A 16,478-nucleotide genomic window follows, 5' to 3' on the forward strand; every position below is an offset into this window, starting at 1 on the left:
TACCTTCCAGCCACTCCAAGCGAAGCCCGGGTCTGCTGGGCGGGCTTGAGAGCTTGGTCTGGGAGGCTGATGGGCCGGGGCGGATCGCCGCGGCGTAGCGCTTGGGGCGGAGCCGCGGTGCGGGGCCGCGCGTCTGGGTGGCGGCGGGAGCGCGCTGCTCGGGAGGGTCGGCTGCGTCTGCTAGTGGTGGTGGTGGTGGGGGGGGAAGGAGAAACCGGGGACTGGGGGAGCAGGGCAAGCGGAGAGCCGTGTTCCTGAGGCGGTGGCGGCATCTCCGACGGAGGAGGAGGAAGGGGAAGGAGGATGGAGCAAGCTGGGGGTTGGGACTGGCGCTAGCCGCAGCGGCTCGGCTCGTACAGTGGGAGAGCAGCGGCTGCCCCTGGGAGTTGTGGTGTTGGGAGCCCTGCTGGGTGCCACCGCTGCCGCCGCCTGGGTCGGTGGGGAGGAGGGAGCGTCGGGGGTTGGTGGGGGTCAGGAGGGAGGAGACGCTCAGGGGGAGCGAACTGGGGAAGACGGAGCGGGCTCTGCGCCGGGCGGGCGGGCGGCGGCGGGGGGGCCAGCGACCGCAGCCGGGGGGACGCGGGAGGATGGAGCAAGTGGAGATCCTGAGGAAATTCATCCAGAGGGTCCAGGCCATGAAGAGTCCGGACCACAATGGGGAGGACAACTTCGCCCGGGACTTCATGGTGAGTCTTCCACCTCGCTGTCCCTTCCTCTTGTGAGCACTGGAGCCCACCGCCGCCTCGCCGGGCCGGCCCGTGCCGCCAGCGCTTTGTGTGCGGCTGTGAGGAGAGGGGCGGAGGGGGCGCGCACCAACCCCGAGGGCCGGGTGGACCCGGAGGCCGGCGGGAGGTGAGACTGCCTCCGCCCCTAGGTCTCCTTGCTGCTTTTCCCGCGTTCGCTGCCCCTTCCGCGGGCTCCCGGGCCGCGAAGGGAGCGGCCGCTGGGCCGAGCCCTAATCTGGCACCGCTGCCCGCGACCACCTATTGTGTCTGGGGCCTGGAACCGGAGACGAGTGAGGTACTGCTCGGGAGGATTTGCCTTTCCACACCTGGCCTGTCCTTCCCGGGAGAGTCGAGGCGGAGTGTCTGGCAGTGTCCGGGGTGGGGAAGGATCCGGCTGACGGAGGAACGGGGTTGTTGAGGTCGGCATTAACTCGTGGGGTCTTTTTGCCCAAGCTGGTCTCAGAGGTGGGCAAGGTAGGACTTCTGCCGTGTCTGGGTTGGCAATTACGTCCAACGCTTGTGAAAAGGTCTTGCATAAGGAATCTCGGAGTTTGTCTAATTTCCATTTACCCCCGTCCCATCTCTTCTATCCTGAGACCCAGGTTTGAGGTGGTCTTAGAGTCAGTGTAACTTTAGGTTGAGGGGGGAGTGTGTGTGTGTGGGGGGGAGGGGGTTATCCTAAAGGAAGCCTACTTGGACTCCCTAGGGGATATTGCCAAAGGCGGAGGGGATGTGACTATTACTTCCTATCCGGGGTGGGGGTGGGGAATTTGGGAACAATAGTCCTGGTGGGGCGGAGGCGACTATCGGGCCGAAGCCCTGAACTGGAAGATAACCTTCTCAGCCCCCCGCCCCTTTCCGCCTGCTGCTTCTGCGGGCGGGCTTGGCAGGAGGTGAGGGTTAAAAGTCTTGTTCATGAACTTGCTCTAGATACATCACTGTGAGGGGAGTCAGATCCGAAGGCGTGGGACCAGAAGTCGACTTCCTATACTACCTCCCCCCGCTCCCCCCTTTATTTTTCTGCTGGACAATGTTCCCTCTAGGGTTGTTTCCCGGCTTTGGAGGCGGTGGTTGCGGCTGCTGCTCCTACGGATATTGCGCAAGACTGGGGCGTTGGAAACCCTGGAGGTCTGTGGATGGAAAAGGAAGTGGGACTTTGGGAAGTAGTTGCTCCTTAGCCTTGGCGGGGGTTGGAGATGGGAAATAAGCTGGGGGAAATTTAGCTCCTGGGCAAGGTACACCTCCATGAATAATACTTTTATCTCCGAAATTCGATTATAAAAAAGATACAGAGCTTAAGTCTATAAAAATGAATGGGCAGCCAACATTGGCTACTTTTTGTTTCAAAGTATGGTCTTTGTTTTCAAGGTGCAGGTGAAGAAACTTTTAGTACTGAAATACTAAATTCACTAAATTTTCACAGTTTAAAAAGACTTCAGTCTTGTAAAGCTTTGGCGTTAAAATTGTTAAGTTTATGAAATAGATCCTTGAGGTTACTCAGTATTATGATCATATTGTTGAGCTTTGTGATTCCTGCCTCTCCAAATCAGTAGAGGATAGGAGTAAGGTTTTGTTAGTATGTTTTGAAGACTAGAAAGTATAGATTAAATAATCTGATTATGCGTTATTTTAAACATTTTCTCTTGATATTTAGCCTAAGTACTTTTGAAATACTACTTTTTGATCTGAAAAGGGTAAAAAAGGAGAGGACTTTTTCTTAACTCTTGAGAATTTTGATTGTGTTGGTATATTTCAGATGGTGTCATTTTCAATAATTGGTCAGAGTCCCCTTTTTACTACTGTCTAGCAAAAATAGAAGAAAATATTTATTTTGAATTTTTAAAACATCTTAAAGTAAAGTCTTGTTCTGGTTATGGAAGAAAAGGTGGTATGGTCCCTGGCTGGCTACTTCTTGTTTTCATCCTAGCCATATTATTATCCCTGGACATATCCTGTCAGGAAAGAGCATTGTTTGGTGATGCAGGCCATCAGGACAGGTGTGCAGTCTGTGAACTACTGTACAGGGGAGGTAGTCTTAGGGTTCGTTCTTTGGGGATGAGTCAGGGATTCTTATTGAAGGTATCATTTCTCAAGGACTAAATGAGTTTCCTTTTTATTCCATAATACCTAGGAATAGCTAGGTGATTCTGTATTTGAGATTTGATGACTAAGGCTATTCTTACATAGTGCTTTTTTTTTTTTTAATTCCCTGACTTGATAAGCAATAAGTTATGATTAAGGCTGCACATAGTTAGTGCCATTTTTTCCTTTGTCTAAAAGACTGGAGAAAGAAATCTCCCTAGCTCTGTCCCTCTATCATGGAAAGAGAATGGAGGGTAGAGCTCAGATTCTGTTGTGTTATTAATAAATTCTGAAGTGAATCAGACATTCATTTTTAAATTGTAGCAGATTAGAACTGAAAGTGGCCTTAGACATAATCTAGTTATTATAACCCTGTTCCACCATAATATTGCTTATTATTTCAAATTTGGAAATTACAGAATAATAATTAGTCGTGTCATACTTAGGAAAGTAGAATGGGCATACAATCTCTGGTCTGACTCCAGGCACAGTGCTCTTTCAATTATTCTACCCAGCCTTTCTATAGATTACCTGAAGACCACCTCTGATAATGTTTCTAATGCTTCTGTGAGTCAGTACTACATATACCATTATAGATCCATATATATATATATATATATATATATGTAGTTTATTACCTAACATTTTGTTAAGTTTTTCATTATTGAAACTACTTTGTAAAAACGGTTTTAAATGGCTTATAATATTTCATCTGGTGACTGTTTTTTACCTTAACCATTTCCTTATGGTTGAATGTTTAGACCATTTGATTCCTGCTATTATGTATCATAATTCTGCGATGAATATTTATGTGATGAATAAAGTCTATATTTTGGATTATTGCATAAGATACCTTTCCAGTATTAGAAGTACTGGGTAATAGGCTCTAAACATTTAATACGCGTTACAGATAACTTTTTGAAAAAGCTTTTCCAGTTTTTACAACTGTCAGTAATGTACAAAAATTTTTATAATATTCTTGATCTTTGATTATTTGATGGTTGAAAAATGGTATCTTGTTTTAGTCTGAATTTCTTGATTACCAGTGAGGATAGAAATTTTTCCACCTGCCATTAACTGTTCTTCCTGCCCTTGGCCTGTTGTGCTCCCATCCTCTTTTTTTTTTTTTATTTTTTTATTTTTATTAAATTCAGTTTTATTGAAATACATTCACACACCATACAATCATCCATGATATACAATCCACTGTCCACAGTATGATAACATAGTTATGCGTTCATCACCACAATCTATCTCTGAACATTTTCCTTACATCAGAAAGAACCAGAACAAGAATAAAAAGTGAAAAAAAACACCCAAATCATCCCCCCATCCCACCCCATTTGTCCTTTAGTTTTTATCCCCATTCCTCCACTCATCCATACACTAGATAAAGGGGGTGTGATCCACAAGGTCTTCACAATCACATTGTCACTCTCCCATCCTCTTTTAAAGAGGAGAAAGCTAAGACACTTAGATTATATAAACTGAGATAGTTACTTATGGAAGGTTAAACATCTAGGTTATGGCAGATCCAGAACTTGATCTCAACTATCAACTTTTAGTCTTTACAAGATGACAGACAGTGATCATGACAACTAGAAGTCATGTTTGACAGACCTGGGTTTTACTCCTATCTGCCTTGGGCTAGCTGTCTGACCTTGGGCAAGCCACTTAAAAGAAAATGAGACTGAGTTCTCTCATCTTTAGAAGATGAAAAATACTACTTACTTAACGGGGTTAAAGTGCAGGACTGATATTTAGGGTCATTATCTAGCAAATTATTGTGCTAAGGTCTGTTTTCTAATGGCTAATTTATCTAATCATGGAGAACTAGAGATTGAAAGAAACAGCTGCCTGGGTTTTCATTTTCAGTCATTTTCTTTTGCCTTTTAAAATGTATCATGTTTAATAAAAGTGTTGAAACAATGGGTAGATGTATTCTTGTCAGGCCAAAGGCTATCTAATATGCAGTAGATACTTGTATAAAAAGATAACACTTAAGCTACAAGCGAGTATGGCAGTGTCAGTTTAGTAACCGATTCTGTCTCTGTTTATGAAGGTGAGAACAAAAATTTAGTAAGTTGACTCGGAGGAGTATTAAGAAACAGGAGGCAGCAGAGGTGTGAATTATGGTACTCTGACTCGATGAAGTCTTGGGAGGGGAGGATTTATGGATGTCTTCCTGAGGCCAAATGGGTGGGTAGCCTTAGTTAAGATTTTAACAAGCCATCCTATGTTAAAATGCCATCTAAAATAACTTTAATATTTAAATTAATGAAAACTTAGTTTATCAATCAAACACAACCACAGAACTACCAGAGTAGTTATGCATTTAATTTTTTGAAGTAGAAAGGAAATTAATATTTTGCATTCCTATAATATTTTACTTACATTTAACATCTCAACAATTTATGAGGTAAATATAACCTGTATTTTACCGTTGAAGAAGCACACTCTGAGAAGTTAAGTGTTTTGTCTGACTGTAAAGTCATTGTTTTTACTATTTTCCTGCTTCCCAGGATGCATCTGAGGTCCTTTTACTTTTTTTAGGTGGGTGGGACTAGGCCAGTGGTGGGTACATTACCATGCAAAAGAATGGAGGTTTTAAAGTTGAGCATTTTTAGGGGTAAATAGGTAATTTGCTATAGCTAATGCATTAGTTTTCAAACTTTTTGGTTTTAGGATCCCTTTACACTCTTAAAACATACGGAAGACCCCGAAGAGCTTTTGTTTTGTTTATTTACTATGCTAGAAATAAAAACTGAAAAATTAAAAAAAATATTTAATTCAATTTAAAATAATGATAAACTCATTACATATTAACATACATTTTATTACAAGTAACTATTCAAAACAAAAGAATTAGAAGAATGTGATTGGTTTTATATTTTTGCAGATTTCGTTAATATTTGGCTTAATAGAAGACAACTGGCATTTCATTTCTGCAGTATTAAGTCTCTTGCAATGTCATGTGTCCCACAGTATAAAGTGTTATAACCCCACTTGAAAACTCCACTGTATGCTCCTAAAATAAAGTGATAAAAGCAAAAAAAATTATTGGATTAAGTCTGTACATTCTCATATTTATAAATGAAACACACTTAATATTATTATGAAAAGAGTTTTGACCCTAAGGTCTCCCTGAAGCATCTAGGGATCTCTGAACCATACTTTGAGAACCGGTGAGCTAATGCATGATAAAGGCTAAAGATAATGCTAGGAAAGGTAAGTAGGGGTCAGATTGTAAAGGATCTTGTATCTATGCTATTTTAAATTTTTATTCTATATTCCAGTAATAGTAATTCTGGATAATTCTGTATTGCAACTCTTAGAGTCACAGGGAAAGTATGAGAATTATGAAAATAGACATGCTGGCTCAGCAGCAACACCACCACCCCTAGCTCTTTGAAATTTACTACGAGCTTCTGTTATATCATTTAGGTAAGTTCTGATAGAGATCCTGAGAATTACTACTATGGGCCTCTGGAGAGCCACTGAATGTTTTAAGAAAGTCATTTGACAGATTTGTGGTTTAGAAAGTTGATTCTGGTGGCCGGATGAAAGGATGGATTAGGGGATGGAGAAGAGCCTTTTGGAAGTTGTTGAAATATAAAAAGTGAGATATGAGGGCCTAGAAATGAACAGTGGGAATCTAGAGTATACAATGGATCTGATAAAGATTAAGAAAGAAGTTTCAGTGATTTACTAAATGTCTTAGTAAAGGAGAAAGGAGTATTGTTCTATGACTCTTAAGATTTCTAGCTTGGTATACTGTCATACAAGCTAGAAGGTACCTTTTGGTATACAAGTAAGGAGTAAGGGAATAGAAACAAGTAGAGGGGATCAAACGAAAAGTGGTGGGGTGAAGTTTCAAGGGAGAAGAAAATGAGTTTAGTTTTAGACATATTAAAACTGAGATGCCAATGGAACATCTAGTAGAAATGTGGAACTCAAGGAAGCTGACAGGATGGAGTTAAAGATTTGGGAGTCATCATAGAAGCAAGTAGGAGGTAATTGCAAGCATGCGAGTGAATGAGCTTATTTAGAAAAGCACATAGAGTGACCAGGTTAGGTTGAAGAGCATCAGCATTTAAAGAGCAGCCAGAGAAGGGCGGTTTGGTCAGAGAGGAGGGAGTGGGACCCAGAGAAAGGTGTCAGAGAATCCTGGAGAGTTTCAGGAAAGGCACGAGTAGTTACCAGAGTCAGGTAATCCTGGGAAGACCTGTAAGGTAAGGTTGAGAAAGTACCCAATTAAGTATGGGCAAGCAGAGTGATTTGGTGACTGGAAAAAGCAGTTTGGGGTTGGAGTATGGGAAGAAGCCAGATTGTAGTGGGTAGAAGAGAAAATAAATACCTGAAGTAGGTATAGAATTCTTCTATTCACTTCTGTGAAAGTAGATGGAAGAAGCTGGAGGAAGATGCAAGTTGAAGGATAGATCCTCACCCGCCCTCTGCTTTAAAAAAAAAGAAATGAGAAATAGAAATAGAGACAATATTTTTCATATATTTCTTATCCATATGTATATCCTCTTTTGTGGAATGCTTATTGTTTAAGTATAATTTTAAGACCGATGACAAGAGCCTTGTCTTTGGTTAAGATCTCTGAAGTTTTTGCTTCCAAGTTTGGATTTGAAATGGTAGGACACAGGAGAGGGAAGACTGAAAGCCTGGGAAGATCTTATGCTAGAGACTAGATAAGTATAAAAATTTTTGTTGTTTGTTAAACTATTGAATATTGTAGCTTGTTGGTTTTTTCTTAAATTAATAACAGTTTTAGTGAGATATAACTCACATACTATCCAATTACCCATTTAAAGTGTACAATTCACTAGTTTTTGGTATAGTTGCATAATTATGCAACCATCAGCACAATTAATTTTAGAACACTTTTATCACCTCCAAAGGAAACCTGATACCCATTAGCATCCGTTCCCCATTCCTTCCTCCCTCTAGCCCTAGACAACCACCAGTCTACCTTCAGCCCCCATAAATTTGCCTATTTTGGACATTTCATATAAATGGAGTCATAAAATAGTGGTCTTTTGTGAATGGCTTCTTTCACTTGGTGTATTTTCAAGGTTCATGTTGTAGCATGTGTTAACACTTCATTCCTTTTTATGATTGAATAATATGTATAGATGCACCACATTTTACCCATTTATCAGTTGACGGACATTTTTTTTTCCTGCTTTTTGGCCACTATGAATAATTCTGCTATGAACATTTATGGTCAAGGTTTTGTGTGGACACGTATTTTCGGTTCTCTTGGTTATTATGTTTTCTTGGCATAATGGAATTCCTGGGTCATATGGAAACTCGGTATTTAACGAGGAACTGCCAGATAGCCACACATTTTACATTCCTACCAGGAATGTTTGAGGGTTCCAGTTTCTCTGCATTCTTGCCAGCACTTGTTATTGTCTTTCTTACTGCAGCCATCCTATCGGATGTGAAGTGATATCTTCTTGTGGTTGGTCTGTAGGTTTTAAAAATTATCTCAGTAAGTGTATATCTAACTTGTTTTTCAAAGCTAGAGTAATAGGAAATATTTTTCATTCCTTGCATTTGAACTAATCTTAGTGTGTTCCCTGTGCCACTAGTTAAGATTTTCTTATCCATTCTTTGATGGGTGTTCAACCAGACATGTTTATGTTTTAACTTAACTTTGAAAGTGGAAGTGAACTTTTTAAGTAGTTCTCCAGACATGACTCGATACAGCACACTAAAAATTTACCTTGTGTTAATTCTCAAGAATGTTTTACTATATTTACTTTTAGGATATTGTTAGCTTTTTTCTTCTTCAATATTTGACATTAGTTGGCAAAATGTTTTTGAGAGGTTAAAACTGAAAATAAGACATTAATATTTAGATAAATTTAAATTTTTGTTCATGTTAAGTGCTTCTATGTTTCTGTAGATTTCATTTCATTAGATACATAAATATTTACCTTTCTATCTTCTCCAGACTTAAAGCCTCCAAGACTAGAGGCTGAGACTTCTCTGTATCCCCGTTGCTTAACACTGTGCCTGCAATTCATGATTGCATGAGCAGAAGTTGTAGGTGCACTTAATACTGTAAGACATAGGCTTATTTTTCAGATGGTCCAAGGACTTGTCACTTAAACGAGTATGAGAATTATCTCTCCCCTTCTTACACACAGGTGTGCTTACACAACTGTAGCTGTACTTTCAGTATCAAGGAAAAGAAAATACAAGATAAAGAGTTTGACTGAATTCAGTAACATTTTAAAATATTATTTTATTAATTGCAATATCCTCTACATAAATTTGAAAATCAGTACTATGTGTATATGTCTCTGGACACTGCTCAGTGTGCATATGGATTCAGGGACCACTTCTCTACTTGTGCATCCTCTACCCTATGAATCATACTTTGGGGACACTGTCTAAGAATATTAATTTTAATAAAAGGTCCATTTTTTATATACTTTTGGTTTTGGATTTAATTAATAAAATCCAGATATGTCACTGGCATGTCTTCAAAAATAGTGGTATGTTGTAATTTGTGAGTGTTTTGGGAGTGATTACAAGCAATAGCTATTGTGCTTCTCTCTTTACCTCTAATTTCTTGCCTTATCCATTCCATTCCACACATCATACTCACTTTTCTTTTTTTTTTTATCTTCATTTTATTGAGATATATTCACATACCGCGCAGTCATACAAAACAAATCGTACTTTCGATTGTTTACAGTACCATTACATAGTTGTACATTCATCACCTAAATCAATCCCTGACACCTTCATTAGCACACACACAAAAATAACAAGAATAATAATTAGAGTGAAAAAGAGCAATTGAAGTAAAAAAGAACACTGGGTACCTTTGTCTGTTTGTTTCCTTCCCCTATTTTTCTACTCATCCATCCATAAACTAGACAAAGTGGAGTGTGGTCCTTATGGCTTTCCCAATCCCCTTGTCACCCCTCATAAGCTACATTTTTATACAACTGTCTTCGAGATTCATGGGTTCTGGGTTGTAGTTTGATAGTTTCAGGTATCCACCACCAGCTACCCCAATTCTTTGGAACCTAAAAAGGGTTGTCTAAAGTGTGCATAAGAGTGCCCACCAGAGTGACCTCTCGGCTCCTTTTGGAATCTCTCTGCCACTGAAGCTTATTTCATTTCTTTTCACATCCCTCTTTTGGTCAAGAAGATGTTCTCCGTCCCACGATGCCGGGTCTACATTCCTCCCCGGGAGTCATATTCCATGTTGCCAGGGAGATTCACTCCCCTGGGTGTCTGATCCCACGTAGGGGGGAGGGCAGTGATTTCACTTTTCAAGTTGGCTTAGCCAGCATACTCACTTTTCTAAAATACCACTTTCAAGTGTTGGCATCTGGGACAATGGAAAGTGTACTGATTATAAAAGAAGGGAGATGTGGGTTTGAGTCCCAGTCTTGCTGCTTAGTTGAATATTTTTTGTAACATACATATATATAGGACCATATTGTAAACATGGTTTTATTTCCATTATCAAAAAATGTAAGTTTAAAAAAAAAAAAAGGACAAAACTCATGGCCCTCTTTGATGATCATTAAAATTATTAGAAATTCTAAATGCCCTAAGTCAACTCTGAGTGTCAGATCCAAGCTCTGCTCTTTTAAAAACTATATACATATGTCTAACTTCCCACTTTTGATGCACTAATTTCCCCTTCCCCATACCCCCCAGTTTTCTTTCTTCTGCCCGTGTGTTGTTTTTTGTTGTTGTTGTTGTTACTTCTTGGCCTGTGTTTTAGTTTCCAGCCTGCTAAAACAAATACCATGCAGTGCGTTGGCTTAAACAACGGGAATTTATTGGCTCACAGTTTTGAGGTTAGGAGAAGTCCAAAATTGAGGTGCCAGCAAGGCAGTGCTTTCTTCCCAAAGATTTTGGCATTCTTAGGGCTAGCTGCCTGCAATCCTTGGTCCTTGGCTTTTCTGACATATGGCATTACACGTGATGGCATCTTCTTTCTCTTCTGGGTTTTGTTGACTTCCAGCTTTTTGCTTCTCTTATGGCTTTTCTCTGTCTGCCCCATTTCCTTTGCTGAAAGGAAGTCAGACATCTTGGATAAAGGGCCGCCCTCGTGCAGTTTGGGCACGTTTAACTAATAACCTCTTCAAAGGTCTGATTTACAAACGGACTCACACCCACAGGACCAGGTGTTGGGGTGTGAACATGCTTTTTGTGGGGACATGATTCAGTTCCCAACAGCCTGGCATTCCAGATCCTTCTTAATCAAATCTCACATTATCTTTCCGGTGTTAGACTCCTACACTCTGCAGTATGTTTCCCGTCTTTCCCCTGGAATAAGCTACTCGTTATCCTTGAGCATGCCCACTGAATTAATGAAATCTTGCTTGTATGTGGTTGTATCATTGAACATAGTTTTCCCCTTTCTTAGAAAACCTTCCTTCTATTTTATAGACCAGTACTTTGAAAACCAGAAAGAATGACTTAACCATATTAACCCAGGAAGTTAGAAGCAAAAAATATAATTCTGATTTTTCTGGGGTAAATATTTAAAGCACTTATTCTCCATAGTAAAATTTGATTTTTAGTACCCTGGGGGGAAAAGCCTTCCATTAGATTTAAATTGAAGACTTCCTAATAAGGTGAGTCTTGTACCAAATAGGAGTTGTACTCCTCTCCCAGCATTTCACTTTTCCTGCAGTATTAAAATTTTTTAGACCTATGCAGTTAAGACTTGATAGTTATCTCCTTTTTTCTGAAATCATGCTTAGGATTTCTAAAAACTTATTTCCATGTGTTCAATATTATCGGGTCTGAGCTGGCTTATGATAGATATAGGAAATAAACAGTAGTTGCTCCCTAAAAAGCTTTTCTTGGGGAGTATGGAATGTAGATCATGTTGATTTCAGAGGCTTTGGGTCCATGCTAATACGTATATTTCCTGTAATTGTTTTTAGACGTAATCTGCATTTAAAAGCTCTTTTAACAACATTTGAGTAGCTACCCTGGTGGCTCTGAAGGAATGCAAAGATGAGTTCCTGTCATCTGTCCATGGTCCCTATCATCCATTGGTTCATACAAAAGATATTTATTTTGTGCCCACTATGCCCTAGGCATTGTGTTTAGAATTGGTGATTGAAAAGATGATAGTCATTTCCCTCAGGTAGTTTACAGTCTGGAGGCTTGTTAAACAGGCGGGAGAGCCTAAATCTCCAACCACATTTAAACTGACGCTTGAAAGAAGAGTTTTGTCCGGCGGACTAGGTGGATAGAAGGCATTTCAGGTGTATGAAACAAGTACTTGCACACACATGGAGATAAAATGGTGGGTTACAGATGAGGAGGAATAGGGTGACAGTGTATAAAATAAGTCTATGAATACAAATAATAGGAGGGGATTCCCTAAGGGAGATCAAATTAAAGGCTGAGTTTGAGATAATATAAATTGGGCCTCTGGGCACCTGGGTGTTTGGTGAGACGCATTTTGAAGTCCCATTATGTCATGGTTGTTTAGTCTTAGAATGTATGGTCTGGTTGATATGAAGGCGCTTTTTAAAATGCATTTCCAGCTATGTGGTCACTGTTCTTAAATCTATTCATTTCACTTTATCCCATATATATAAAGTAGTACTCTCTGTTAATATAGTTCTTATGGCTAGATCAGTGTTTTATGTTGGCTTCTGTCAGTGCCCAGTAAAAAAAAAAATTACATTAAAAAAAAAAACCTTTAGGATATAGGCAAATTATTTATAGAGGTAGGCTTCTTGCTTAGTTTGGATTTCTCAGACAATTCAAATTTTTCACAAGAAGATTTGAAGTTGTTATGCATTTGGGACCAGAATCAATGTGAGAAAGAAAAGGAGTTCTAGATCCCAAGCTACAAAAACATGGAAGATAGCTTTTCTAGATACCTTCTCCCCCTCATTGTGTACAATAGATTTACTCGTGAAGTTCTAGAGACTTTAATGTTAATAGGAAAGTTAAAACTGTTAGAAATTAAGGAACTTTTTCTAGGTCTTATGGTTAGAAGGTGGCAGAGCTGAATTTGACCTAAGGCATCAAAGCAGATGCTTTTTCTATGACGTGATGCTGCCCAGGCCAACATTTTCACTCTTATGAATTGGAGAAAAAGTTAATTAAAAAAGAAAAGCAGGGCATCCATATCCTGAAAATAATAGAAAAGTTTTCTTTTGGTTTAGATTTTTTGGTTGCAGCATACTTCCAAACTAGCTTAGATAAAAAAGGAATTTTTTGCAACAGAATATTTGCTTGAAGGACAGGGACTAAGAAGTAGAGAGCCATCTGTAACCTAGATGATTCCTACCCTTGGTGTCAGCCTCTGTGTCTTTTCATGGTTCTCCATGTTAATCAGTTTCTCTCCTTTCAACTGTATGGAAATTTCTCTTTGCTTCTCTGCATACTTGCTTTACTCTTATTTCTTTCTCTCTTTTGACTGTCATGTTTTGGGCTGCACATGCTGAATAAAAACAGCATAAGGTGATCTAACTCATTTACTTTATCTCAGTTTAAGTAAAGAGTTCAGAATGACTAGATTTGCTATATCTCAATTTTAGATTCCTGAAAGAATCAGTCACCTTGCCAGTGAGATATGGGTGTTGTTAGTATAAATACATGGAGTAGACCAAAGTGGGGAGCATATTTCATAATGTGTATGGAAAGAACATTTCTTAGAGGAAGAGAGGGATGGTTTGCAGAGTAGGCAGACAGCCCCCAAACTGTCTACTCCAAAATCCTTGAAGCAAAACTGGAAAAAAAAAATGCTATTTTAAGGTTCCAGCCCAAATAAACTCCAGCTACCTTCTTTCAGAGAAGCACAAAGAGTCCTTGTGACTTGAGAGAACATTCTGTTGTCTCTGCCAGAGAGTTATTTCACATTTTCAGTATACATTAAATGTCAAGCAAAAATTTAAGTTTCTGTGTGGAAACTATAAAATTAAGATAATCTATGAGCTGCATATTTATGGTACCTGAGATTTAAAATGTAATTTTTCAGAGTTGAAATATGGAACCAGAGAATTACCCTTCTTATAAGGAAATATTGTTCTAAAAATCACTTTTATCCAAGTATTGTATCTGATCACTGAGTATTCACTTCCTGACTATATATCAGGAATATATCACTATCTGAAAGACTAATGTATTTTCTTCACAATACACTTTACAATAATAAAACTAAATAATCTAACTATAGTTTCTTTAGTTCATGAATCATCTAAAATTTAAGTACTGTAATGTGTGTCTGGGTGTCAGTGTGCCTGACTCTGTACCTATGTATCTCTCTGTCTCTGCCTTGCTGTGCATGTGCACCTCTCTTTGCCTGTTCTCCTTTCTTCATCTACTTTTGTCTACTCCCCTGTCCCTGAGATTCATTAATGTGCATTGGAATTGGATGTTAGAGATACACTGGAGGGAGTTACTGCATAATTTAGACATTTCCTATAATTTATGCCTAGTTGTTTGTAATTTTTTCCTTCTAATACTGTAAGTAGATTGTATAAATGCCAAGGAAGAACATACTAATAGGTTGATATCAGTTGTAGGATTTTGCAAGTTAAGTAATTGAATATGTTCAAATATTTACTCTAAATCCATTCATTAGCATTATTAGATGTTACTTTTAACTTTTTAAATTACTTTATATTTTAGATGGTAGAAGATTAATTATGAAAGCAAGAAAAATATGGTTTTTTTTTTTTTTAATCTTCATTTTATTGAGATATATTCACATACCACGCAGTCATACAAAACAAATCGTACTTTCGATTGTTTACAGTACCATTACATAGTGGTACATTCATCACCCAAATCAATCCCTGGCACCTTCATTAGCACACACACAAAAATAACAAGAATAATAATTAGAGTGAAAAAGAGCAATTGAAGTAAAAAAGAACACTGGGTACCTTTGTCTGTTTGTTTCCTTCCCCTATTTTTCTACTCATCCATCCATAAACTAGACAAAGTGGAGTTTGGTCCTTATGGCTTTCCCAATCCCATTGTCACCCCTCATAAGCTACATTTTTATACAACTGTCTTCGAGATTCATGGGTTCTGGGTTGTAGTTTGATAGTTTCAGGTATCCACCACCAGCTACCCCAATTCTTTGGAACCTAAAAAGGGTTGTCTAAAGTGTGCATAAGAGTGCCCACCAGAGTGACCTCTCGGCTCCTTTTGGAATCTCTCTGCCACTGAAGCTTATTTCATTTCCTTTCACATTCCCCTTTTGGTCAAGAAGATGTTCTCCGTCCCACGATGCCAGGTCTACATTCCTCCCCGGGAGTCATATTCCACGTTGCCAGGGAGATTCACTCCCCTGGGTGTCTGTCCCACGTAGGGGGGAGGGCAGTGATTTCACCTTTCAAGTTGGCTTAGCTAGACAGACAGGGCCACATCTGAGCAACAAAGAGGCATTCGGGAGGAGGCTATTAGGCACAACCATAGGGAGGCCTAGCCTCTCCTTTGCAGCAACCGTCTTCCCAAGGGTAAAACCTGTGGTAGAGGGCTCAACCCATCAAACCACCAGTCCCCTATGTCTGTGGTCATGTTAGCAACCATGGAGGTGGGGTAGGCGAATACCCCTGCATTCTCCACAGGCTCCTCAAGGGGGCACTACCTGTTTTTTTTTTCCTTGTTTTTCTTTTCTTTTTTTTTAACTTTCCCTTCTTTTTTAAATCAACTGTATGAAAAAAAAGTTAGAAAGAACACAAACATACAATAAAAGAACATTTCAAAGAGACCATAACAAGGGAGTAAGAAAAAGACAACTAACCTAAGATAACTGCTTAACTTCCAACATGTTCCTACTTTACCCCAAGAAAGTTACCTAATATAGCAACATTTCTGTGAACTTGCTCCTACTATATCCATCAGAAATTAAAAGACCATAGTCATTCCTGGGCATCCCCAGAACGTTAAATAGCTTATCTGTTCTTCTTGGATTATTGTTCCCCCTTCCTTAATTGCTCTCTATTGCTAGTTCCCCTACATTCTGCATTAGAAACCATTTGTTTTACATTTTTCAAAGTTCACATTAGTGGTAGCATATAATATTTCTCTTTTTGTGCCTGGCTTATTTCGCTCAGCATTATGTCTTCAAGGTTCATCCATGTTGTCATATGTTTCACGAGATCGTTCCTTCTTACTGCCGCGTAGTATTCCATCGTGTGTATATACCACATTTTATTTATCCACTCATCTGTTGAAGGACATTTGGGTTGTTTCCATCTCTTGGCAATTGTGAATAATGCTGCTATGAACATTGGCGTGCAGATATCTGTTCGTGTCACTGCTTTCCGATCTTCCGGGTATATACCGAGAAGTGCAATCACTGGATCGAATGGTAACTCTATATCTAGTTTTCTAAGGAACTGCCAGACTGACTTCCAGAGTGGCTGAACCATTATACAGTCCCACCAACAATGAATAAGAGTTCCAATTTCTCCACATCCCCTCCAGCATTTGTAGTTTCCTGTTTGTTTAATGGCAGCCATTCTAACCGGTGTTAGATGGTATCTCATTGTGGTCTTAATTTGCATCTCTCTAATAGCTAGTGAAGCTGAACATTTTTTCATGTGTTTCTTGGCCATTTGTATTTCCTCTTCAGAGAACTGTCTTTTCATATCTTTTGCCCATTTTATAATTGGGCCGACTGTACTATTGTCATTGAGT

At 39.5% G+C, this 16,478-nt stretch overlaps 1 protein-coding gene across 2 annotated transcripts in view; it reads left to right on the plus strand.

Annotated features, from left to right (window-relative positions):
* Positions 1 to 549: 549 nt before the first annotated feature.
* Positions 550 to 16,478, plus strand: part of PTPN12 (protein tyrosine phosphatase non-receptor type 12) — a 115,265-nt gene continuing 99,336 nt past the window's right edge. For both annotated transcript variants that reach the window (XR_005217003.1, XM_037836496.1), the window contains exon 1: positions 550 to 686. Coding sequence is in view for 1 of the 2 variants with exons in the window: in XM_037836496.1 (XP_037692424.1) it covers positions 588 to 686 (99 nt within the window). In the remaining variant the exon portion in view is untranslated. The remainder of the gene's footprint in view (positions 687 to 16,478) is intronic.

The sequence above is a fragment of the Choloepus didactylus genome, chromosome 5, assembly GCF_015220235.1.
Source record: "Choloepus didactylus isolate mChoDid1 chromosome 5, mChoDid1.pri, whole genome shotgun sequence".
Lineage (NCBI taxonomy): Eukaryota > Metazoa > Chordata > Mammalia > Pilosa > Megalonychidae > Choloepus > Choloepus didactylus.